The sequence below is a fragment of the Neolamprologus multifasciatus genome, chromosome 19 (assembly GCF_963576455.1).
Source record: "Neolamprologus multifasciatus chromosome 19, fNeoMul1.2, whole genome shotgun sequence".
Taxonomy (NCBI): domain Eukaryota; kingdom Metazoa; phylum Chordata; class Actinopteri; order Cichliformes; family Cichlidae; genus Neolamprologus; species Neolamprologus multifasciatus.
In genome coordinates this window covers 12415367-12442923 of record NC_140457.1, presented here as the reverse complement: position 1 = coordinate 12442923, position 27557 = coordinate 12415367, and the positions used below count along the sequence as shown (strand labels likewise).

Below are 27557 nucleotides of genomic sequence, written 5' to 3'. Positions count from 1 at the left end.
CTGTAGCGTGTCTGCTAATGTGCCTGTCTTGCAAACACAAATTGCTGGAAAGATATGATAAAGAGATTGTGAACACAAAAAGTAAAATTTAACCAGCACAGACCTGCGCGAGAGAGTGCAGATACATTACAGCTCCCTCGGAGTGCTCTCCATTATTGAATTCATAACCACAATGGTTCATTAGCACTGTGAGTAAATAATAATTGAGGTTGCCTTTAACTGAGAGGGGCAGAAATAAGAGGACAATTAGGCTGCTTTCACGGGGCCCTCGCCTGCTATCTGCTTACATGATAAGGCTCCAGTTCTATCATAATCTATTTGTCAAATCAGCCCTTTAAGTAGGAGTGCTCGCATATTCTTCACGACAGCGGAACAAATTTTCCTCTAAAATTACTCACAAGGCAATGCTGTTCGGATGCAAAAAAAAAAAAAAGAAAAAAGAAAAAAAAGAAATGTGTGTCAAGTGTGAAGGAACAAATAAAATCTGTAGTTTGATTCACTGACTGCCCTCTGTTATTTCCACTGATGGGAGGATCTGAATCCTGTGATTAGAAGAACTGACAGCCAGAGTGTGTAACTGCAAGTGACGTCTGGTCATCTTTTAAAGATGTTATACCTTCAAAATGACACCAGGCCTGAGGGTCGCTTACCTTTTAGTAGGAGTAGGTGCCCCAGAGGACATGAGCATTGTGTCGTTCATGTTGTTGGCCGCTGGTTTCGGCTGACTAAAAGACAAGATTAGAGGTCTTTAATGCTGCGCTGCAGAGGTCTGTGGTGCTTGTCACCAGGGAATGGAGGAGAGGGCATTTGCATTTTATTAATAATCATGAATCAGCGATCCTGGCTTCAGTTTAATCCAACTGTACCAGGAGGGTGAGGAGGGAAGCAGGAGGATCATTATAAACCATTGAGTGTGTTGCGGGGAAAAAAAGCAACATGCTGTACTCCAGGTAACTTAAAATTGTTGTAAAATAATTGACTATTCCGGGAACAGCAAATTAGATGTTTTTGGGCTATTAGCTTAAACCTAATTAACATGAGCAAGAGCAGCAGACAAGAGATCTAATTAAACTGGAAGTCTGTGAAAAACTAGCAAAGGTGACATTGTGGGAGGTAATTTGTGAGAGTAAACAAAGCAGTGGGGTCCATCTGGCGGCTGAATCAGTGGCAAACTCATCGGAGTCCAAACCCCCGGACCACAGAGTCTCATTACCGCGCCGAAATATCACTCTGCACATCTCAGGTCCTCTCAGCTTCACATCCGACACAGAAAACAGCAGAGGAAAACATTTGATTTTCAAATCCTTGAAGACGCATCCCCAGTATCTTTGTGTAGTTATCCGCTTTGATTCTGTTGTAACTGTTTTATTTAAAACACTCATTACCACATAAAAGAAAATGCAATGTAGAGCACTGTGTCTTATTAAGATTATTTGTCCAATCAGCTTTTCCTTTTTTTTCTTTTTTCCAAATCAAACTATTTATATCTACATTGTGCAAACCCCCCCCCCCCACAAAGTGCATCAACAGCACATGCAGTTCTGTATATTACTCAGCTACTAAAAACAGAAATCAGCACAAAATATATGAAAAAAATGCAGCAGTACTCTAAATGCATGCTCCTCGCATTAACGTGGGTGCTCAAGGGGGTCAGTGTGTTCTTTTTGAAGACACACTGCAATTATTAATTCATTCAGACGTTTATGCCCCTCAAGAGTTGCCTAATGGGGTCGTAAGAGACGCAAGTCCGAGTATTTATTTCTGGGGCCGTTTGCACAACCACAACACTGCCAATTTCTGGATCACGCATTAGGATAAACAGGAAAGCAAAAGTGTCACTACTTAAACGGCCACGCGCTGCCTTCCAGTCTCCCTGACAAACACTCTGGCTAAAATCCCAGCGCATGTGAAAAATGTTTACCTGTGATTTTTTAATCACATTACAAGAATCCACCCTGAAGGTGAGCTCGAGACTGAGGACAGGAAGCGAGGCGCCACACTTACCTCTGTGAGGAGAGAAAGCACCTGTCTGGCTGGCAAAATACATCCAATTGCTGCTGTTGCCAGATGCCTAATCTGCCCTCAACTGAGCAGGCGAGCATCTCACTATTACACTGCTGTTGTCTCCAAGGAAACTCAGCGGTCATGTGACTTTGTGACGACGTAGATTTGCTCTCTCCCTCTCTCTCTTTCTCTCTCTCGCACACACTCACTCTCCTCTCTTCACCCCTCTCTAACACAGTGGAAATTAGGGGGAAATGCCTTTTGCTCAAAATACCTCGTCTGCAACCTCCAAACAAAAAAAAGCACAAATGTTTTATCATCCCCTCAGCAGACAAACGCACAATGAACTCTACAGTTTCTACTATAATTGCAATTACATATCCTTACTCTTCCCCTTACCTTTAGTGAGTTACATAAGTCAAAGCTCTTCACAGTTAGCCTTCTATAAATAATCATCAGCCCTTTTTGAACATACCAATATAACTGCTGTGGCACAGCAGGGTGCCATAAAAAAGCTTCCTCTTATGTAAAGTAGTATTTCATTCTCCTCTAAATGTTAGAATGAACTCTAACAGGCATCCCGACTCGTTCACATCAGTGTCTGCAACGCTGTGATTCACTGACTCCCTAAACGCTGATTAAGGACACACAGGCCAGACATTCGGGCGGCGCCTCAGAGGTCAACCAGCAGTAAATTGACACAACATTTAGGCACTAAGAGATCAAAGTCTGCAATGCGCTAAGCTTTGTGTTACCTGCGTGCAGCGAATGACAATGTACCACGTGCTATTTGTACTTGGCTTTGAAGGGGGTACTGGGAAAATTAAGTCTAGTGGCACCTCATGCACACTCGTTCGCCTTATTTCTGAAAAGGACGGGTGCCTTCAATCGTCCTCAGTCGGCTAAAAATAATAAGCAAGCGTGAAGCATCCTCTCCTGCTGTGCTCTTATTTCCCGCGAGGCTGACAGTACCTCGGCCATAAAAACCCAATGGATCACGCTCTCAGTGAAGTGAATTATATGCCTGTTCTCTACATTTTAATGACACTGGAATTTTCATTGACCTGGAGAGTAAAAAAAAAAGAAAAAGAAGAAGAGGCATAAAACAGAGGAAAGCATTTTAAAATGTTAATGGATTTCTAGGGATTATATAGAGAGTGGAAAATTGGTTACTAAATATTAAACATTGGAAGAGAGAATTTGAGCCTACAGACTCACAGACTTGGTGTGTTCCACATTAAATGCAAAGTACGGCAAGATGCCTATTTTTTGACTCTTAGTCTGTTTTGGTGCTTAAAGTCTTTTGGCAGAAGCGGTGCTAAGTCTGAAGGTAAGAAGCTGCATCAGATTTAAAGTTTCTGAGACAGAGAGTGCATCCCAAACCTATAACTTCTCTCTAAAACACAAATCCCCAAGAATCTTGCTGACAGTTTGAGTGGAGAGAAGAAATTCACAGCTCAGCTCACTGTTGGTCTTTGCTTTCAGATGCCAGTAAATATTTCAGAATAGTTTCAGAATAGATACACTTTGTCTGAAGATGATATGAGAGTTTGGACAACTGGGAGACTCGTGTCCATTCGATTTGGGCGTTTTGATCAAACTTGACTCTCTAGCCTGATTCTGCCATTATTAGTCACTCACAGAAGCTCCGTCAGCCATCACAGACACACACACGCGCACACACACCTAAGAGATCGCACTGATGTATGTCCCCTGCTTTTACGATATGAAACACCATCTCTTCATAAATAACATTCATCAGAATTGGCAAGCAGCAGCAATAGTTTTAGTATTCCAACACTGCATTTCTCTCACTCTTATGCATCACCAGTAAAATGAAGTCAATGTAGAATAAAACTAGAAGCCTGGCAGTTTTCCTGTGACTAATTATCTGAGGGATCCATTTCTATAGCCAGCAGGGAACTCGGAATGGTATGCAGATAATTGCTGTGTTCCCCCATCATTTTTTTTATTAAACTGCCCATTAAAAAACAGAATTATTCCATTAGCGGCAGAACTCATGGCTCATGGCTACAACGAGGGCATACGATTTACAATTTGATGTTGGATTTAACAGTACAGTTCAATTTAATTTTGTCCTTGTCTTACAGTCAAACAACAAATATCATATAACATCAAAGCGTAGCTGTTATTTTTCAGTTTTTATGTTTTATTAAACATCACAGATGTAAATTAATCAGCTCCAGAGGGGCTGGGAGGCTTTTAAACTTCAAACTTTCATCTGGAGCCAGATTAGCTAGCTCCCCCATTTCTGGTATTTATGCTAAGTTTTAAAGCTGCTTCTTCATAATTACTGAAGAAACATGGTTGAAGCACCGCTTTATTCACAGCCACTAACTGTAATTTTTATACTCTGAGCACCTCTTTTCACTCTTTACCACTGCAGTATGTCATAACAATTTAGTCTTCTCTCTCTTAGTTGGTTTTGTCCTGTCTCCCTATTTCCACTTAACCCCAAACCGGTGGAGGGCAGTGTTGGTCAAGTTACTTGAAAAAAGTAATCAGTAACTAATTACTGATTACTTCCCCCCAAAAGTAATCCCGTTATTTACTGATTACTTATTTTCAAAAGTAATTAATTACTTAGTTACTTTTTAAAAACACGATTTACAACCTGAATAGGTGATAAATCGATAGATCTTTCAGCCCAATTCTACTTTTTCTGCATAATCCATCATACAAAATGTAATCAAATGGAAAAGTCTCTTTTTAAAACTTGTTTTATTAGTTTTAATCGTTTAACTTTATGCATCAAGCAAAAATTTAATTATATGCAACATTCTCTGACTGGAAGAAATTTGTTTAACATTTAAACCTATTTTCTGCACATTCCAGCACATAAAATAAAATATTTTTTGTGTTTACACTCACTCTTTCAAATAGATGCAAGTAAAACACAGCAGAAAATAAATAAAGTCAAAGACTAGCGGTCCTGTTACTCTATTTTCACCTGTAAAGCAGGAGTGGGGTAGGCGGAGGTTTACCCTGGTGCAGGTGAGCCGCAGCAGTCAGTTGAAGAATCCGCAAGTTTCTCTGTGAATTTCCCATTACGTGGTAGCGCACTCAGTGCTTGCTTGGAAGTTTAGGGTTTTTTTTCACTGCACTCATATGATCTGCATAGTCACCAGATCTCGCCACATCCAATAGAAATCCTGTTGGATGTGGTGGAATGGGAGATTCCCTTCATGAATGTGCAGCCGACAAATCTACAGCAGCTGCGTTTACGCTATCACGTCAATGTGGACCAAAATCTCAGAGGAATACTCGCAGCACCTTGCTGAATTTATACCACAAAGAATTAAGGCAGTTGAGAAGGCAAAAGTGGATCCAACCCTGTTGTAGCAAGGTGTACCTAATAAAGTGTCCAGTAATTGTGTAACATATAAAATGCTAATGAGGTTCTAGATTTTGTTACAGTTAGAGCTATGCTAGTACTTTTCTCACATCTAAAGATAAGCAGACTTAAGTGTCATGTTAAATGTATAATTTCATACTAAGGATCATATTCCAAAGAACTAAACACTGTTATTTCCCCCTGTGTGTTGTTTTGCAGATGTATCTGCCTGCTATTTTGAAGACCTGCACAGTTAAATTTGGGAGCTTTTAATCCGAACCAAAATTGAGAATGACAGTCGCCGATGAATACATATTTTGAAGGGATGTCACATTTAAAAGCTTCTTTTCATTGCACAGCTGATGAGAGGCGCTACTTCATCGCCACACAAATCAAAACATAAAATCATTTCTGGAACCAAAAATAGATGTTTGGTTTTTTTTGCAAATGCCCTTTCAGACATAACAATAGAGACAAAAAGATATAAAAAGAAGGGGTCAACAGTCACATCCATTATCCTAAAAGTCAGCAAACACGAATACAGAGTTGAACCTGAAAATGCCATCTGCAAGAGCATGAGGATGCACTTTGTGTTCAAAACCCTCAAAGGAGATCATAACAATAAGTTCCTGGAATTTCAAAGAAAGAATGCCAAACATAATTTTTATTAAAGCCCAATAAGCTATTAAGACTTAAAAGTAAAATTATAAAAATTAGAAATAATCGTGGTATAACTTCCTCTGAGCTATATTATATTCAGTATTATTTAATTAAGGGCCTTTTCTCACTGCAAATTTTAGTTTACATCAGAAAATACTGAGCAATTAAAACCGGTTTTAGAGCTCTAAACAAAAGCCCCAGCTGGTTTCTCTGTGACAGAACTCCATATTCTCAGTGACTACACTGTCTGAAATAATCAACATCGTAAAAAAAAAAGAAGATAGATATAGATATGTCTGTGAAGGTTCTCAGTCATCCAGGTCATCGTAGTCAAAGGAGCTTGCAAAGAAAAGCGTCTGGACTTCTTTAAGTTACTTGAAGACGTTTCACCTCTCATCCGAGAAGCTTCTTCAGTTCTAAGGTCAAATGGTGGAGAGTCCCAGATATAAACCTAGTGGGAGTGTCCCCCCACAGAGGGACAAAAGGACCCCCTGATGATCCTCTAATCGCCTGAGCCAAGGTGTGGAACTGGGTGTGGGTCCCAATCAGCCAGAGTTTCGGGTGAGTTCATTGTGAAACCTGGCCCCACCTTATCATGCGAATTCCTGAGGTCAGATGGCCCAGGGTGTGAGTGGGCGTTAAGGCGTCTGGGAAGGGATCTCAAAACTGGATTATAGATGGCAGAGAGTTGGTGTCGTAAACCACCGCCTCTGTTCAAAGATGGTCGCTCACAGTGGACATAGATGGCTTCTTTCACTCCTCTTTCAAACCATCTGTCCTCTCTGTCCAAAATGTGAACATTGGCATCCTCGAAAGAGTGTCCTTTATCCTTAAGATGCAGATGGACAGCTGAGTCTTGTCCTGTGGAGGTCGCTCTTCTGTGTTGTGCCATGCGCTTGTGAAGTGGCTGTTTGGTCTCTCCAATGTAGAGGTCTGGGCATTCCTCGCTGCACTGTACAGCATACACCACATTGTTAAGTCTGTGTTTTGCCGTTTTGTCTTTCGGGTGAACCAGTTTTTGTCTGAGTGTGTTGCTGGGTCTGAAGTACACCGGGATGTCATGCTTGGAGAAAACCCTCCTGAGTTTCTCTGATACACCGGCTACATAGGGAATGACAATGTTGTTGCGTCTGTCCTTCTTATCCTCCCTCGCTGGTGTCTGATCTTCTTTTCTGTGCCTCTTTGCTGACTTTGAGAACGCCCATTTAGGATAGCCGCACATTTTGAGTGCTTCCTTTACATGTGTGTGTTCCTTCTTTTTCCCTTCAGGCTTAGAGGGAACATGTTCTGCCCGGTGGTGTAGGGTCCTAATTACTCCAAGTTTGTGTTCCAGAGGGTGATGGGAGTCAAACAGGAGGTACTGGTCCGTGTGTGTGGGCTTCCGGTAAACTTCGATGTTGAGGTTGCCATTCTCTTCAATGTGCACAGCGCAGTCCAGGAAAGGCAAACAGTCGTCCTTTGTGTCTTCCCTGGTGAACTTGATGTTTTTATCCACAGCGTTGATGTGCGCAGTGAAGGATTCCACTTCTTGTGTCTTGATTTTGACCCAGGTGTCGTCTACATATCTGTACCAGTGGCTGGGTACTCTTCCTTTGAAAGAGCCAAGAGCCTTCCTTTCCACTTCCTCCATGTAAAGGTTGGCTACAATAGGTGACACGGGGGAGCCCATGGCACAGCCATGTTTTTGTCTGTAATAGCCTTCGTTGTATTTGAAATATGTAGTGGTGAGGCAGAGGTCTAACAGTGTGCAAATCTGATGGGGTGTGAAGTTGGTCCTGTCCTCCAAGGAGTTGTCTTCTTGTAGTCGTTTTCTGACAGTCTCCACTGCCTCCGTGGTGGGTATGCACGTGAAGAGAGAGACTACATCAAAGGACACCATGGTTTCATCTGGATCCAGGGTAAGTGATGTTGTGGTCTTTGCTCAGGGAAGCGACGGCAGGAAAAGAAGGCCGTCGCTTCCCTGAGCAAAGACCACAACATCACTGTTTTACCAGCGGATAAGGGAAGATGCACCGTGGTCCTAAACACTACAGATTATCATACAAAGATCACTACTCTCCTCAGTGACAACAATACCTACGAAGCCTTAAAGCGAGACCCCACAAGCAGCTACAAAAAGAAAGTTATAGCTTGCCTTCAAGACTTGGAAAAGGACAAAATCATTGACCGCCTTACTTATCACCGCCTTTACCCAGGGGATGCCATACCCTGCATTTACGGACTTCCAAAAATCCACAAGGAAGCTGTCCCACTCAGACCCATAGTCAGTAGCATAAACTCAGCCACTTATAACATTGCAAAACACCTTGCTACCATCCTTGCTCCTCTCGTGGGGAACACCCCACACCACATCAAGAACTCCACCGACTTCACTGACAAGGTCCAGAAACTTACCCTGGATCCAGATGAAACCATGGTGTCCTTTGATGTAGTCTCTCTCTTCACGTGCATACCCACCACGGAGGCAGTGGAGACTGTCAGAAAACGACTACAAGAAGACAACTCCTTGGAGGACAGGACCAACTTCACACCCCATCAGATTTGCACACTGTTAGACCTCTGCCTCACCACTACATATTTCAAATACAACGAAGGCTATTACAGACAAAAACATGGCTGTGCCATGGGCTCCCCCGTGTCACCTATTGTAGCCAACCTTTACATGGAGGAAGTGGAAAGGAAGGCTCTTGGCTCTTTCAAAGGAAGAGTACCCAGCCACTGGTACAGATATGTAGACGACACCTGGGTCAAAATCAAGACACAAGAAGTGGAATCCTTCACTGCGCACATCAACGCTGTGGATAAAAACATCAAGTTCACCAGGGAAGACACAAAGGACGACTGTTTGCCTTTCCTGGACTGCGCTGTGCACATTGAAGAGAATGGCAACCTCAACATCGAAGTTTACCGGAAGCCCACACACACGGACCAGTACCTCCTGTTTGACTCCCATCACCCTCTGGAACACAAACTTGGAGTAATTAGGACCCTACACCACCGGGCAGAACATGTTCCCTCTAAGCCTGAAGGGAAAAAGAAGGAACACACACATGTAAAGGAAGCACTCAAAACGTGCGGCTATCCTAAATGGGCGTTCTTAAAGTCAGCAAAGAGGCACAGAAAAGAAGATCAGACACCAGCGAGGGAGGATAAGAAGGACAGACGCAACAACATTGTCATTCCCTATGTAGCCGGTGTATCAGAGAAACTCAGGAGGGTTTTCTCCAAGCATGACATCCCGGTGTACTTCAGACCCAGCAACACACTCAGACAAAAACTGGTTCACCCGAAAGACAAAACGGCAAAACACAGACTTAACAATGTGGTGTATGCTGTACAGTGCAGCGAGGAATTCCCAGACCTCTACATTGGAGAGACCAAACAGCCACTTCACAAGCGCATGGCACAACACAGAAGAGCGACCTCCACAGGACAAGACTCAGCTGTCCATCTGCATCTTAAGGATAAAGGACACTCTTTCGAGGATGCCAATGTTCACATTTTGGACAGAGAGGACAGATGGTTTGAAAGAGGAGTGAAAGAAGCCATCTATGTCCACTGTGAGCGACCATCTTTGAACAGAGGCGGTGGTTTACGACACCAACTCTCTGCCATCTATAATCCAGTTTTGAGATCCCTTCCCAGACGCCTTAACGCCCACTCACACCCTGGGCCATCTGACCTCAGGAATTCGCATGATAAGGTGGGGCCAGGTTTCACAATGAACTCACCCGAAACTCTGGCTGATTGGGACCCACACCCAGTTCCACACCTTGGCTCAGGCGATTAGAGGATCATCAGGGGGTCCTTTTGTCCCTCTGTGGGGGGACACTCCCACTAGGTTTATATCTGGGACTCTCCACCATTTGACCTTAGAACTGAAGAAGCTTCTCGGATGAGAGGTGAAACGTCTTCAAGTAACTTAAAGAAGTCCAGACGCTTTTCTTTGCAAGCTCCTTTGACATAGATATAGATATGGATTGCAACTTCCCGTGGCCCCTAGAAATACATAATTCTAAATATATTTTAGCCACAAACTTTATTTTTTATCAATATTAATCTACTTGTGTGAAGTAATTTCATGCTACGCAGCCTATAGTGTGCAAGCTAATCCAATCGCCTTATCTCTCAGTAGGAAGAAAACATCCGGGTCGACAGTTGGCTCTCCCTGTTGTGATGAATTGTAAATTTATGCAAATGTAAACTCCATCTTAAACGCATAAGTTTGGGCACAATGCAGAAAAAGCCCCCTGGCAGTGGGCAGAGTCTGGATATAAAAGCGAATCGGGGTAAAACAGGAAATCATGTGAATGTATTTACATTGTGTCAATTTTCTTGGTATTCACGAAGCTACTTTCTCCCCTGTGATGCAGTGCACTATCAATTACTCACTGACACTTGCCAGCAGCAAAAGGATATACAGACAGCTTAGATTTATGGTCGTGACTGGAATATGAAGTGGGATTTTGTTATGAAATGTGCTATGGGAGCTGTCGAAAGCCCAAATACAAAAGTTGAGAGATTTCCTGCGATCATGTTAACGCCATAGACAAGAACAACCATGGACCACTGTTTTTATACTCAAAACACAGTTAGATGTTGTCTTGGTGGAGACCATAAAGCGTTGGAGTTTCAGTGCAACAAAGAAGACGCTACGTGAAAGTATCTCAGTGGTGGAATTGATTATGTTAATAGTACTATTTTTCAGCTGAAATGTAAATGAGTCTTCAGGGTTTAGGACACCAGCAGAATATAATGCATTTTCTATAATGATTTCCCAAAGCCTCAAAGCCTAGAATCTGAGATTTATACCATCGTCCCTGTTTCATTGCCAACAGACTGATGAGGATGACTGCGCTTAACGGCAGCAGCGGCTGAATCTGTGTAGTATATCAGCATTTCCATGGTAGCAAATAATCAGGGACGAGATGTCTGAGCAGGATGGCGCACTGTCATGTGGTGACAGCAAAATGGAAAGATGGAGGCAGTTACATGACGGTAGCAGACTATAGATCATGAGGATACTGATCCTTGCCGTGCTGTTAATCAACAAATCTGCTGGGGTTCCCTCAATAATGACAGAGAGAGCAGGAACAAATGCATTGGGAAGAGTACTTACACAGTGTGGGTGAGCTCCTGTGGTCTCTCGGCCTGCTCGGGGAATACGGGATGTGGCGGCTCTCCGATGGGGACGCAGCCTAGCGATTTACTGATGGCATGGCTCAGCTTTTTAGCCGGAGACTTCTGTGAGTTAGGCAAGACAAACAATGTACCGGTTAGCTGTGTATCGGAGTGAAAACAGTTTTACGCTGTTAGAAGTCATTTACATACAGTAACTAGGTCAAGACGTTGTTTACTGTGGGAAAAGTGGGGATGAGAAGTACTTGTTGCATACTCAGTAAAAGCTTCTATTGAGCAGGTTTGGTGGATTCTTTAATCCAAATGGCTGAAAAACCGCAGTGAAGCTTGACAGCAATGCTTCATTCAGGAGAAATAAGGGAAGAAGCTTCAAAATATAACAAACACATTTAGGTTTGGCTACCCTGACCAATGGTTTAGCATGATTTCCAGCACTCGTATTTCACTCTTTAGGAAATTCTGAATTATATGGGAAAAGTATACAGTACTATCCCTAATGTTTCCGATGAGTGATACTTTAACTTAACTGAAGTCACTCATATCATATGATTTTTTTAATTAGATTTTCTCATACTGGCAGGTTAGAGCATCTTTTAACATATTTTAGTGCGGTACAAGGTGGTCACCACAACAGATCATTTGCCTTCATCTCATCCTGTCCCTAGCATCCTCTTCGGCCCTCACTAATCCTCTGCATGTCCTCCTTCACTACATCCTTTGGTGTTCCTTTTTTCCACCTGGCTGGCACCTCCGTGTTCAACATCCCTTGTCCAATATATTCACTATCACTCTTCTCCAAATGTCCAAACCATCTCAGTGCCTCTCTAACTTTGCCTTCAAAGTGCTTATCCTGAGCTGTCCCTCTGATGTACTCATTTCTAATCCTGTCCCTACTGATTACTCCCATTGAAAATCTTAGCACCTTAAGCTACCCTCTACTTTGCCTCATGTCTTTTTTTTTTTTTGACCAAATGTCTCAACTTATAAACTTTTCTTTTCACTTTTGTTGCTATCCTTCTGTCACAAATCACCCCGGACGCTCATCTCCACTCACCTCTCTTGTGCACTGTCCATTGCTTTGGATGGTTAACCACAGGTATTTATATTCATGCACCTTCACTGCTTCTTTCAACTTCACCTTCCCCTCTAATCATGACTCCATCTCTGCAGGCTCTCTTCCACCTGCTTCCTACTCTTACTACAGATCACAATGACATTTGCAAGCATCATAGTCCTTGGAGATTCCTGCCTGACCTCATCTGTCAGCCTGTCCATCACCACTGCAAACAAGAAGGGTCTTAGAGCTGATCCATGATGTAATCCCACCCCCACCTTGTCACTCCTCATGCACACCTCACTATTGTTGCTGCCCTCATGTTCTGCACCACCATCAAATACTTCTCTGTTACTTCTAACGTCCTTGTGCAGTACTACAGCTCCTCTCTTGGCATCCTATCATGTGATTTTACTAGAGCCATAAAGACACATTACAACACATTCTGACCTTCTCTATACTTCTCCATCAGCACTGTCAAACACTGCATCTGTAGCGCTCTTTCCTGGCATGAAGCTGTACTGCTGCTCACTAATTTTCAGCTCTCTTCTTAAACTACCTTCACCAACTCTTTCACTGGTAGCTCTGATCACTTGACTGTCACGTTGACACCTGAATGCAGGCCCAGACTGAGCCAAATGCCTCCAGCAAGTCAGATATCAGAAAGCGGCCTCATGAGGCTAATACATCCTTGCAGGACAGCTTTGAGTGCACACGGTGGACTTTTAGAGACACAGCTACATCAAGGGAGTTGTATAGACCTCTAGGAATACACAGATGCTGTCACTGAATTTGTAAACAAATGCACAGACGATGTGACTGTCATCAGAACTGTCAAGACACTTGGTGACAAGCCACAGCTGACAACTGAGGTCTATTCAGAGGATCAGAGTTATCATCTGGAAACAGCTCAGCCTATAGCATACGAAGAAGCAACTGAAAACAGGCATTATGTGAAAAACTGTCAAATCATTTTACAAACAACAAGGACACGCAGCGCTTGTGGCTGCGTTCCAGACAGCAGACGGCTATAAACCCACTGTGCAATCAGGTCTTAATGACCCCACTCTACCAGATAACACTCAGCACTCTGAACACAGACAAAACTAAGGACATGATCATGGATGTCAGGAGGACAACCTCCAGTTGTGTCCCACCGCTGACCATCAGTGGATCTGTAGTAGAGCAGGCAAAGTGCACCAAGTATTAGGAAGTGTATCTGAAGGAAGGTTTGAACTCCAGCGACAACACCACAGCCCTCATTAAGGAAGTAAAACATTGTCTCCATCTCCTCTGTAACATGAAAACATTGAACCTGAAGCAGGACCTCACCACTCCACCCCTGACAGTCTATTACAGAGGCACCACCGAGAGCATAATCATGTCCTGCATCACTTGCTGGTTTGGAAACAGCAGGTCTGAGTAAAGACACAAACTGAACAGGATTGTGAAAACAGCAGGTGACAGCATCATAAATGATCCCTGCCATCTATCTCGCAGCCTGTTTTCTCACCTGCAGTCAGGAAGAAGGTAAAGAAGCATTTTATTCTGCTATAATGATTTTATTCTAAATGCTTCTTAACCATGTTTTATATGATCCAGATATTTTTTAAGTACCAATGTTTATTTAATTTATTATTGTTTATTATGGTCCTCATATGTTGAGCTAAATGTTTATTTTCCCTAGGGCAAGCAGAAATGGTATTTCGTTTTTATGCACATAAAAATGATACAGTTCAAGTTCTTTCCCATATCTTCACAGTGTGACTGATTAAACACATCTTTCTGTAGCTACTACAGCTCTGCACATCAACCTTGTTCTTGAAAATCGGGGCGACGTGCAGAGCTGTAGTAAACAGCACTCCTCTTTCTTGCTACAAACCTTAATGTTAGCACAACGTAGTAAGATGTGGTGCAGGAATAAAAATGCATGTCCTTGCCTGTACAATCTCACACTTGTAATTTAACAAACAAATAAAAGTAGGAAAAATAAATTTACTGCACTTGGAGGCAGATAGAAAGCAATTGAAAAATGAGCGTCCATTTTTTTCTGTCACATAGCCAGTAATACTGGCAGGTAATCAGGACCGAGGTGAACGGAAAAAGCATCCAAATGGCATCCAGCAAATAATTTCACTGGTGTGCGTACAAATCATACCAATTTATCAGGGAAGCAGGACAACATCCCAAACAGATGCATGCACCGACCCCATGTTATAATTTTCTTTCTTTTTTTTATATCATTTTATATCATATTTGTTTTTCATGTCATTCCAGTCCTCAGGCTACAAGAGCAGTCATTCTTCTCTGTGTAAAATCCAAGTGGTATGCGAAATGGGTTCAGACTTCCCATGTTTCAATTTATAACATAATGATTGAGCTTTGGGGGAATGCAGCAACACAGTAAATTCAGTCAATACAATTTTATTTGCCAAGATGAGTAAAACCCCATTAAATCCCTGCTGAATTTGTCTGAAAGGACGAGAAATGTGGGTACATGGTTGCTATGTCATAAAATCAGTCAAGATGAGACCGAAGAGATATTGACTTTTCAATTGTATGGAAATGGGAAAAGCATAATGTAAGACTGAGAAATAATCAGAGCCTTTTCCCCTTACCCAAGACGAGTGCTCCTTCATCTGGTGCTGGTTGCTATGGGGACCATTAGCATGGCCACGCCAGAAGCAGCTTTGACAGAGCTGGTAGCCATGGCACTGTTGGCACCGATACCGGAAACCCATCATGCTCTCACTCCGGCAATAAGAACATTCCACCGGATGGAAGACTGAGTGGATAAACATGAAAACAAAGACACTTTCCTGTCAGAGTGGTGATGTCACTAATCTCAGAGCTACTTCTGTATTTGGTTTGTTTTAAATAATAAAAAGATTCCGATACTTTACGTATGTCAATTTTATGTTACCTTATACTCCACTATATTTACTTGACAAATTAGTCAATGCTTTACAGATAAAGGACAATTAAAAATGATCTTCTGAGTTGACTCCACCACTTCTGTAACAACCAATAGCTAGAAAGTTGACACTATGACACATCTTTAAGACAGCCCCCCCCCCCCACTCCCGCCCCCTCATTAGCATATGAAATGTAGAGAGAAAATATTTTTATTCATTTGGAGAAATAAGCGACGGGAAAGTACATTTAGAATTTATTTACACAATTTGTTGTCATGGTCTTGATTTTGGTCTTGGAGCCAAGCCAAGACTGGTTTCATGATTTCTTCTGGCTTTTCTTATAACAAGATTTCCTTGTTGGTTTTTCATGATATTTCACTCACTTTATAAAATGTTACCATGAGAGAAAATGTCTAAAAATAGTGAACTATTATTCCTTTCTCAAGCATCTCTTCTCAGTATTCAATTTGGTTTGGGAAAACTTACCATTTTCAACATTAGCAAGTCGGTGCATGAGCGGCAGCCACACAAGACACTGCGGGGGAGGATCTGCCATCAACACATCCAAAAATGTGTTCAGCATGATCTTCTTCTAGATACAAACACACACATTCATGCGTTGAACAAGTGTAAAGCACTGAAGACTTTAAAAAAAGTAAAGGAGAAAACTAATTCAATATTCTCTTCCTACCTGCTGAGGGAAGCACGTCCGCACTGAGTGCTCCGTGTAGCCGAATGATGGGCCCTCGAACACGGCTGTGGGGAGTTTCAGCACCTCCCGAAGGAACTGATCAAACTTTGCAAACACCATGACGCCACTGGAGTCGGAGATCTGCGAGAAAATATCTGAGAAAGCAAATGTCACATTTTACTTTTGAGCAAAAACAGGATGCAAACCAGCACTTGACATTTATGTGAATGGAAACTATTGATCCTAGGTACACAGACTCAGCATTAACTTAATGCATTTAAAATAAATGAATACTGTATATATGTTGCAGCAGTGCCCCCGTGTGTTTAACTTGAGTAACTACATGCAGACCCTGGCATATGTAATTAACCAAAACATCAGCTTTTAAAAAAAGCAGTCAAAATTGTACTTACAGCGTAGTTTGTCAACAATCTTCCCTCCACACATTGTTGCCAGCATGGCTTTCATTGAGAAAACTGTCAACTTCCCATGGCTTTCACTGCAAGTGGAAAGTTGTTATCAGTACAGTGAATACTAGGAAATAAAAAGAAAGCATTCCAAGAAGCAGAAAGTTGAATTCAAAATGAATAAAATATACATTTGTTTATTAATTCTGCTCCTATAGTACTAGGAATTTATGCTTTTAATGCTTTTCATGGTTCTTTTTTTTAATTTAACCTGAAATTTTGTCATTTAAGAGGAAAAACTAACATTCAGGTGTACGAACAAAAATAAAATTGAAAAATATGACTGCAGTGTTGATTTTGCATCCTTTAGCATACAAAATGTGAAGAATCTTTAACTAAACCTTAAACTACGGTTGATCGTGGACGTACAAATGATTATTCACCTGCTTTATTAGGTTTCTATTCTTCTTATAAATCGTTTTAACTTGCCTAGCGAGACCAGCTTGTTTCGTCTGAGATTCATTTAGCTCTTGCTTCTGAGCAGAAGTAACAGAGTGGATGAAAGCTCTCCTGCCTAATTCAGTTTGGACCTGAGGGACAGATAGCAAAACTGCTTCCTGTGATTGCAGCAAGTCGTTTCCAAAAGTTTCACAGAGATACGGGAGCATGAATAATAACAGAGTGGGACCAGAATGGCTTTACAGATAAAAGTAAACCAATTGAATGGATCCCTGAATGGAGAGGGCAAGCAGCCAATCAATTTGAGTACACGAGGTACAATAATGAGAGAGTGCTTTATGGTCAATAATAAACCTCCCTGATTCAGGAAGCACTGAGTGGATATTAAGAGGAGGGACGTACCGTAAAACATCTCCAGGGTTACCAGACTTTGTCGACCGGTACAGGGTAGCTTATATGTCAACATTTTTGATTGATGAGCGGTTTAATATTTCAGTTAGTTAAATGTACATAGACAGGGTCCTTTAATAAAAGTAAATATGCTTGTAAAATCTTAATTATTAGCTAGCTTAGAGTCTATTTGTTATCCTGACCCATACTTACCTAAAATCCTGATTTTGAACCTACTAGAAGTTAATAACATTTTACATTCTTCATCGATTGCTGGGTCATTGATACTCTGTCCTCTGCACCAATCTGTATTTCTGGGATTTCTGAAAACAAGATCCATGGACCGTCTAAGTGCCAGTAATGGTTTTACTGTATTTTGATTATGTTTGGAAATAACTCAGCCATGTATAAGTGTCTATTTAACATCCTGAAAGTTAAGCAGCTACAGGAAATGTTCTCCCCTGGTCTTTTTAATCACATATAACACAACACAAACCAGAAGGAGAACACTTGGAAGTGCGCAAACAAATTTTTGGGAGGTGGCAGTCTTTCTGTTAGTGTGACAAATCACAGAGTCAGAAATATGGACTTGTGAAGATTTATGGGTTGGAATTTTAAAACCGCACTTGATTAAAAAAAGGTTCAAAAAGAGCATTGTGCAAAAGTCCAGAGCCACCTCCGATTTCTATATGTTTTTCTAGGAAGATGAAAAAAAGGTCCCGAAATTACTGATTTATTAGCAGTGTTGGGTAAGTTACTTTAAAATAGTAACTTAGTTACATTACTAGTTACTTCTATCAAAAGTAACTCAGTTACTTCAAGTTACTCGTTACTTTCAAAGTAACTAGTTACTATGGAAAGTAACTTTGGTTTTACTCAGAATTCTCTTGTTAATGTGTTGCTTCCACAACTTTGCCAGACTTCTAGCTTGCTTACTTGCCACAAGTGCACTGTGCCACCTACCAATAGAAAGGAAAAGATAATGTGCATATTTCCACGAGAGAAATCCCACGCCTGGACCGTCATTGACTGCTGCCATGATTCTAGCCTACGTCACAGCGTCATGTGTGCCTTTTACATCCAACACAAAAACTGCAGTCGTGGTGATTTCGATTGTACTCAGAACTCGGAAATTCTGCCTTCTGAATAGGAAGATGTAGGTAACACCAGACTGCAGATTAGCTGCATACAGGGCTGGACTGGGACAAAAAAATCGGCCTGGGCATTTTGACTAGAGACTGGCCCACCATTATAGGAAAGATCATAAAGCCTTTGAATGAAAACAAACGCTATTGTGACAGTGATGTACACTGTTTTGATGGTATATATGCATCAATCTATCAATCCTTTGTTGTAAGATTCAGATAATTCTTTTTTAAAAGCTAGATTTTAAATGAGAATAAGAAAGAAAAGTATTTCTTTGTGCCCCCCTCTCCCTGTTAATGCCCAACCTGGCCCCCCTGGCAAAACTTTGCTAGATCCGCACCTGCACAGTTACCAGCTGTCAGCTACCTAAAAAAGGATCCTGGGGTTATCTGTCTCTCAGAAACAGTTCATAACTTCCCTTCAACTCATTCATGTCACCTAAAAGGTAAACCTGTTTCTCCATCACCTGTTCAGCTCTGATGATTCAGTAAGGACATCTCCTGGTTTCATCTTCATGTTTCCCTCTCACCAGATAACCAAACCGACATCATGACCAGCAGCTTTTTTGCAGCTGTGGCTCCAGCAAACATCAGCTGATACTAGAAATTAATATTAAATAAATTCTAACAACTGCTGATCAAGTTTAAACGTGCTGCTGTTGTTTAACGCGACATCGGCTGGTTTCCTCTTTCTGGCGCAAAGTGGGCGATAAACAAGCAAGAGAGCCGATCAGCTGATCATTGATCAGTTTTCATGATTGAAGTAGAAACGGGAGAGGGAGGTGGGAGAATGAAAGAAGAAGAGGCAGCTGTGCAGCAAAGACACAGAATAACTCCAGCTTTGTGTCTTTTTCATTGTAGCTGAAGTCCGGGACAAACTGTTCCTTTTCACCTCAATAAGAAACGCGTAATATTTTCTCTGAATACCAGACGGGTATTCAGAGACGGTTGGCAATTCTAATAACTTATGGACAAAATAAAGTTCAACATCATTAACTTCATAGCACCCACCCAGCTGTATAGAAACTCCGTCATGCTAGCTAGTACGCAGTACGGAAAAAGTCAGAATAACGAAAATAAACTCCACCTAAACTTGGTTTATATCTGACCCAGATAGACTGCAGGTCATAACTTCTTACCTGAAGTTCACACTTGGACCGGCGGCTGCCTCGGGTCTCTTTTCCTTCTGCGTCCCCTTTCCCTCATTCACCTGCTGGCCTCCACCACTTGCTAATGTTACAGAATCTGTGGAAGCTCCGCGATGCCACCACACGAAGTAACGAGTAACGACCCTATCTAAATCCCAGTAACGACTAACGCGTTCCTGATTTTGGCATAATAACTAGTTACCGTGCTCGTTACCACAATAATAACGTAGTTACTGTAACGCCTTACTTAATAACGCGTTAGTCCCAACACTGTTTATTAGTGAGCTTGAAAGTCAGTATTTAATTTAACCACCTAAATTCGTCAACACAACCTGCTCTTACTTGCCATTTCTTTAAGTAGTCGTCAGGAATATTTCTCTTCCCACTTCCCGAAGGACATTCAAAGTTAAGTTCTTCTTTGGATGTTGGCTCCCTTTTGTTTAATTCTGTTGAGGTTTGGGCTCTGGGGAGGCCACTCCAAATGACTGATCGTTTTCCACTGTTTTTCTATCCAGGTATGCTTTTACTGCAGTGGCAAGGTTGGGATCATTGTCATGCTGAAAAATGAAGTTGTTGCTAATCAGATTATTTTAGATGGTATTGCATGGTGAATCAAAAGCTGATGGTACTTTTCTACGTTCATAATTCCATCAATTTTGATAAGATCCCCCAAAACCACTGACTGAAATGCAAACCCAAACCATGACAGAGTCTGTACTGTGTTTTACAGATAGCTGCAGATACTTTTGTACCTGACCTCCTCCGTATATACTAATCATATGAATCCAAGACCTGATGCCACTGATTTTCATTCCGGTTCTTGTGTAATTTGGCACACCTCAGTCTTTTATCCTAGTTTCCCTTCCTTGACAGCCAACCTACCATTTCTTTTGAGGCTTTAGCAAACAGTGGATTATCTGCAGGCTCTAGTGTATCTCTCGGGTCCTGTGTAAGGTTTTTGATGGATTTTTTTTACTAGTTTCTTCTTTTATTAAGGGGATGACTTTCGACACCATTGATCTGCTGTAGATCATTTTTAGAACTGTCACTTCTTCTCTTGAACTTCAATTGCTGATATTTGGGGTGGTGGGAAAAAAAATCGAACCAGCACAGTATTGTGATTTTTTGCATGGTGATACTGTATTAACCCAGCGACGTGAAATATCAATATTTTTTGTTAAAAGAATGAAAATAAATAGATAAATAATAAATGAAAATACCCTGGGAATACTACTCAACTGCATGACCATCCTGAGATAATGTTAGCTGAACAAGTTTACACTAAATCCAACACTGGAAAAACACTTGGTAATGTACGTAATTGCCAGCTTGACCCATTCAATAGCAGACTGATAACAGAATGATAGCAGGTGACAAAGTTTATGTCACGGTCCTGGGTCAGTGACGCAGTGTTTTGTATTTTCAATTATTATATAGTCTTTGATTTCATCATTTATCATTTCTAGTTTCTTGGTTTCTGTTCCTGTGCTCCTCCTGTGCTCCATGTTCCCTGTGTCTCCTCAGTCAGTGCCAAGTCTGTATCTTTGTGATTCCTAATTCTTAAAGTTTTGTTCTGTATCTATGTTTAGTCATCTGTCTTCCCTGTCAGCCGTGTCCCCTTGTGAAGTCTGCGTTGTCTGCACCTGTCCTGTGTTTTGTTGATAAATAGTTATATTTTCTAGAGCTGATTTAGTGCTATCATACCGGTGGTGGGTCTTTTTGTTCCCTCCTGTATGAGATATGCCAGGTTTTCAGCTAACAGCTCTTTGGGAATCGCCTTGTCGGTGCAAAAATACTATTTTCTTCCTGTCAAACTGTTTTCTCTTTGGAATTTTTGGTAAATTCAACTAAAGAAATGAGAGCGACGAGTGGCTCAAGACTTTTCCACAGTACTGTATAGATCATCATTTACACTTATTTCAAATAAGAAAAAGCTTCTTTTTTTTAAGCAATGCATTTTATAAAAATTGATTATTACTTAAAAACTGATTTGAAGCAACAATGTCAAATAGTTGATGGCTTCAGCTCCTCTTTTGTGACAATGTGAGGTTTCCACATGTTTTATATTAGTGGACTTGATCCAGTAATCTGTAGCCACTTTTGGTCTTTTTAACCTATTTATAAAAACTATTTACAGTTTATTGCAAAACTCATGTTGGATTCATCTTTGCTTGTTGTTCTGTTGAATTTTTTTTTTACTGCATACAGTAAATTTTCTTGCAGTCCTGCAGTTACACTTATCTTGAATTTGCTATTAGCCAGCAGATTCAAACCATGATCCATCTTGCTGTGAAGCAACAGTGCTAACCATTGCTCCAATGTGCCACCCTCTGGTAAATATTATCTTTAAAAGATCCTAAATAAGAGCTGTGCCTTTACTCTTTTGTTGTTTGTATCCAAACAACACCACCTACAGACTAGACTGTAGTACTTCTCTGTGTTGTGCACCTATTCCATACCTATCATATGTGGCCACCATGAAGTTGAGCAGGAGCCCAATGGACTGTTCCACATTGATCTGGTGGGTGGTGGGCAGCCGCTTGTTGAGCTGGTAGTAAATGGAAGACAGAATAGTCTCCAGTCGTGACACATTGATTTCAGCATTGTGGTCCAATGTGTTGAGCCCGTTGTCACGAAAGGCTTCGATCATGTTCCAGACATCCACCAGATGAACTGTGAGGGGGGATTGGCAAACAGACAGAATACAATCAATCAAGTCTGCATTCATGTTCAAACAAATGTTTCTGCTGGTGTTATAACGGCTGAAAAGAGGTGACATTTTTTTCTTACGGTTACATCTCTTCTGCACAAACCGAAGTTTGCAGGCAGTCCTATAAGTTGACAGTCTGATGACATCAAAGTTTTGAGCTCCTGAAAAATAAGAGAAACGCAGTCTCAAAAAATCATCTAAACCTGACAAATGTAATCTGATACCAAAGTAAAAATATCACTTAAAGCTTTTTGAATGTTTATTTAATCAATGATACGCTCTGTGTGGGAGGAATTACACGCGAGGGACCATGCATGTTTGTGCATTACATGAGATAGTGAAAAGACATCTCTCGCAGTCGACTCCACTCACTCATTTCCATGAAGAGCTGTCTCTTCTCCACCATGGCCTTGCCTCGTTTACTGCCTTCCTCGATCATTCTGTGGCACATCAAACACCAGTGCATGCAGCACTTACTCTTACTGTGCTTACTGCACAGCAGCATAGTAATACATGCAACACACAACTCATTTCAGTGTCAGAAGTCATAGAGATAGGACTAAGAAGGATTTGAATGAACTACACGTCTTGCATACAACTAAAGAAAATGCAGATATATACAGGACAGATGATTTTTGTGGATAAAACGGGATAGAAAAGGATCTGGTGTTCAAGTCTAAATTACATTTACCAGTGGAGGACACACAGTAAGTGATCCATTATGTGGCTATAATGAATTATTGAAACACTCAGATGAACCCTTGAATACGGCTGTACCAGCAGGAAGTTTGCAATATACTCTCTGCACAAAGCACAGCGTTAGTCATCAATATTACCTTGGTCAACTATATAGATGATTTTGCTTTGAAATTTGACTTGTTTATTACTAGTCCATTCCCTATTACCGAGAAGGGACAGAGAACTGAAAAGAAATTATATATACATTATACCGAGAGTGTGCTTGGTAAAAGAATAGCCGTGTCTGAACTGTGACTTTTATTAAAAAGAAGAGTTTAACACTGTCCGAATGATGGTATATAAGGTATATAAGGAAAAGTAAAAAAATATATCCTTTCACATTTGTAGGTTTAATATGAAGCTACAATCAGGTGCCAAATAGCTTAGCTTAGTATAAAGATTTGAAAATGTAGAAATTGTTTGCTCTCCAGCTTCTAAAACTCACATAATTACCAGAGTAGGTTGTAGTTTAGGGTGGGTTACATAAGGGATATTTATATATAGTATTCCAGTATTTCTGCATAGACAGTTTTACCAGTTTCTGGCTATACTAGCTTACCAATGCGAGAATGTTATACGCGATCTAACTCTTGGGGGAAGTGGAAATAACTAGAGATGCGCCAACTGACCAACAAGAGACCAGAATCAGCTGATTTCCAGTGTTCTTTGCCCAGACAGGTGACCAGCCAGTCAGCCTCATGTACATATATGGCTTATTATGGGCCAGACCACAATGGCATAGGCAAACAGTCATATGCTAGCATCTTATTGGGTGAAGACACAAGCCTTGGCAAAATAAATCGCCACAAAATGGAACAACAATTTTAATAAGACACTTAAATCCCCCTCACCGAGCTGAACATGGATATTTTAAAGGCAGCAAAGGCAAATGGCTAAAGCTACCAGTATCAGCCTCGGTATGAGCAATGAAAGAGTAAGTGTAACTTACTGTAGTTTGGCAAAATTATTCAATCTTATCAATTCTTTACTAGTGAAAATGAATTTCGCATTAAAGAAAAGTATGCTGTCTATTGCAGTTCTTAGAAAGAAAATCTCAAGAAGCCAAGGAAATTGCAATCTCTACAAATCTTCTAAAATATGATGACAAAATCTATTTAGCTCTAAACTCATGAGCACGTAAATAAGATTAAAAATATTTCTCAATGACCCCAAATAATTATCTGATACCAAAGAAGAGATGCCTATTGAACAGCTTTAACTGTTGCTGCCTGATTCAACTTCACCGTTGACTCTGTTGTGCATTTTCAAACAGGATTCACTGCTGCTGTATGTTTTCTTCTCAGCTCAGCAGGGAAAGAAAAGCCCCCTTTGAAACAACACAGGTTTCATTACTTCATTCACTTCTTTCTCTGTACTATTTTTCAAAAGCATCTCCATGGCTTTTAATGTTGTGATTCCAGTCACTTCTTTACAGTGTCACTTCTCTCAAACACAGGACAATTTAATTTACCATTACCACCAATTCTTTTGGACTTGTTTTCTTATCTGACAAAAATAATTTACCGTGAAGACAATTTGCACATGGACACCGTATCCTTTCCTGCTTACCAAGCGCTTATATGACATGCTTTACATGTGACATATTATATCACACTGATTTTAAAAGTACTTACCTGCCGCACACTGTATGTCAACAAAGTGAAGCCTTAAACGTTGACCCTGTGAAAAAAAAAAACAAATTGAAAAAGATCAGCGAGGGTGTCTTGATATTGACTCGACACTACCATTACTACGCGAGATGAGCTATTCCACGCTGACAAAATGTAGTAGACTTTTAAATAAGTAATTAACACCTCCCTTGTCTACCTCCTTCAAGGACTTATTAACTCTCACTTTGTGCTTTTCTTAACCCCCCCTCCATCGCCTCCTGTAGAGATACTGGTGAGCCAGCTAGGGAGCACTCCAGTGCCTGTGGTCTGTGCAAATGATAATTCTCTATGACATCCCGCTCAGCAGTGACTGCATCCTGTGGGCTAATGACACCGACTGAGCTGCAAAGGAACCACTTAATGATGACGGACACAGAGCACATTAGGGATAGCCAATAAGCCATTAGCACTGGGTGTCCCTGGGACCAAGGACTCAAGAGTATCCCAAACATGTTTAGATTACTTGCTTGTTCTCATGGTGAATTGAGGGCGTTCAGCTGATCAGCAAACCGTAGAAGCCAAGGTTCGAAGTGTGTAGACAAGAAGCCCCCCCCCCCTTTTTTTTTATTTTGCTTTCACTTCTATCCAACCTTGTTTTAGACAGACTGATCTCTAGTGTTATGACAGAGCCTATTTCCAGTCACAAACTCGCACCTCTCCCTTGTCTTGAACATTTCTCTGTGCTGCTTACAAGAGCCAGCAAAGATTTTTAAAGGGGACGTTTCATTGAAATTAAGTTTTAAATAATAGATATTAATATAATAAGAGCCACATCTAAAGACTATTCTCAACATCAAACAATCTGCCGATATTTTTCTCAAATGTTCAATCAATATTTTTGCCATACGACGGCTTTGGGTGATATCTTTAACTACAGCCTGGCTTTCTAACAAGCAAAACCTCCCACTTCCTAAACAGCGGGTTGAGTAAAGCAGAAAATCCAGTTGTGGGAATTCGATGTTTGCTTGAAAAACCAAACAAAATGTCAGATTTTTTCCAAATAATTAATTTTTTTGAGCAACTGAATGACTCATCTTTAGCTCTTTGACAACAACCACTCGTTTCACAAGCAGCAATAAACCACTCTGTGCAATAGTCAAAAATCAGCTTCCGTGCTTATAAACACCATCCCATGTCTTTGGAGCTGGCACAGCATGGTAGTTTGGATAAAGTCAGACCAATTATATATCATAATTGTGATTCTAAATAGAGAAAAAAGAGCTTTGGGGGCATTTTTAGAGCAGATATGTCAAAGAGGCACGACTGCCCTTTGGCGAAATGGTTAAAAAACATTTGTTATGCAGTGGAAGACCCAGCAGAGACATGTCAGCAAAATATCACAATGGTTCATTGTAAATAAATTCCCCCTATGAGGTAACTGCTGAAATTCATGAGTATGCAACAAGGGTTGCACACTGGCAGTTCGTGTTCACAGACGTGTAACCAGAGCCTGTAAGCAGATGACAGTTTAACGGTTAAGTTGATTATTTGATAGAAGTTTTTAATAATTCATGCCAAAATAAATTCAGCACATTCAGATCACAGTCGGTGTGATCACTGTTTCACCGGTCCCGATCAATGGGATTTCTGGCTAGTGCCATTTATTCATTTCCCCATAAACAATCACAAGCTCGTAATAATTTGGATGTCAGATGCTTGCAGTGAAGTCAGACTGTGTAGTAATCATCACAGGCCTGGAAAGGTGCATTTTACTGTAACCGCACCTTCAGCTCCAAGGTAATGACAACATCCTTTGACGCGAGTCAACATAAGGACTCGGTTACTGCAGTATCTCTCCGCCGCTGATATCATTCACTTCTCCCTTTCTATGAGCCTTAATTCTAACGCTGAGCAGCACCGCAACACTTAAAAATCACTTCTAAAGCGACGGCAGAGCACCAACGCAGCCATGTTGCTGATTTAACCGCCTATTTACCTTATTTCCGCAGTGGGGAATGTGTGTCGTGATGTCCATACATTTGTTTTTTATTTTTTTAATTTGTATTTTTTTGGTTAACAAACAATGACAATTCTGCATTTCTTCAAATCCTACTGGTGTCTCCACAGCCAAGTAAGATACATGGCGGGGAATTGGCCTTTACCGGAGGAAAATCGCGCAGGTTGCGTTTAGAGCATCATCATCATCGGTGGCAGCAGCAGCAGCATCAGATAGGGAGGATGTAAGTGGCTATGGGCGAATAAGGGGGACATTTCCTCCGTGCTGGACAGCCCCACTTCTCACCTTTAATAAATCCACGCGTTTCCCCTGATGTTAAAGCTGTCCGGGCGATGAGAAACAGCTCGGACCATCCATCGTCGTTTTTCAAGCCCCTCTCCCGTCTCATCCGACTTCAGTCTTCGCAACTGCGGTTGTAGCCGCACACAGAAACGTAGAGGCGCCCTGCTCCGCTCGGCATCGTCAGCGACCCAGCGGCAGAGGACAGTAGATACAAGCAGGCACGAAGATGCCATGCGCGACCAACTGCTAGTACACTTTACGCATGTGCGCACGCACGCTGGTTAAAGGCGCACTACTATTATTAATACCGCTGTTACTCTGAAATATAATCCCCAATATTATACACTGAACAGGAAGAAGCACAGAATTCATTTAGACTCATTTAAAGGGATACTGCAGCAGTTTGAGACTTTCATAAAGAGGGGAAAGAAAGAGATGCGGCCGGCGCAAATACTTTCTGAAAGACCGGAAAAGTATCATGACTTTCTAGTTGTCTGGAGAACCAAGCTCCATAACTCCTGGGCTCTACATTTCCCATAATGCAGCTCAACAGCGTCATAGAGCGTTCCCGTTCTTTATTCAACAACTGGACTCTTCTGGATAATATACTGAACCCAAATGTTTTTAAATATTAAATGAAATATAGTTTATTTTTTGAAGCTATTTAATGAAAACAATACCCCTCCCCCTCCCCAACTGTGACAGTGTGGTGACCTCATATTAAAACATGTATCCCTCCTAAGGGCAGAGATCTTTAGGAGAAACCCCACCACATTTCTTTTTTACATTTTTCTAAGACAGTCAGGGACAACTCAGTTACAGTAATCAGGGTT

General features: G+C 41.2%; 1 protein-coding gene and 1 long non-coding RNA gene across 6 annotated transcripts in view; one reads left to right on the top strand and one right to left on the bottom strand.

Moving 5' to 3' along the window:
• dtnbb (dystrobrevin, beta b) overlaps positions 1–26939 on the bottom strand; it is a 37983-nt gene extending 11044 nt beyond the window's left edge. For 2 of the 5 annotated variants that reach the window (XM_085142815.1, XM_085142817.1), the window contains exons 1-11: positions 26728–26939; positions 24450–24495; positions 22450–22517; positions 22158–22238; positions 21827–22040; positions 16232–16317; positions 15819–15973; positions 15614–15719; positions 14831–14997; positions 11139–11263; positions 651–725 (exon numbers count right to left, since the gene is read on the bottom strand). In XM_085142815.1, the coding sequence (XP_084998941.1) occupies positions 651–725; positions 11139–11263; positions 14831–14997; positions 15614–15719; positions 15819–15973; positions 16232–16317; positions 21827–22040; positions 22158–22238; positions 22450–22516 (1076 nt within the window). In that variant the 5' untranslated portion in view covers position 22517; positions 24450–24495; positions 26728–26939. The remainder of the gene's footprint in view (positions 1–650; positions 726–11138; positions 11264–14830; positions 14998–15613; positions 15720–15818; positions 15974–16231; positions 16318–21826; positions 22041–22157; positions 22239–22449; positions 22518–24449; positions 24496–26727) is intronic. The other 3 variants (XM_085142816.1, XM_085142819.1, XM_085142818.1) reach the window with 3 other exon arrangements.
• The window catches only part of LOC146496096 (uncharacterized), a 236414-nt gene that overhangs the window by 30986 nt on the left and 177871 nt on the right, over positions 1–27557 (top strand). The window lies entirely within an intron of this gene.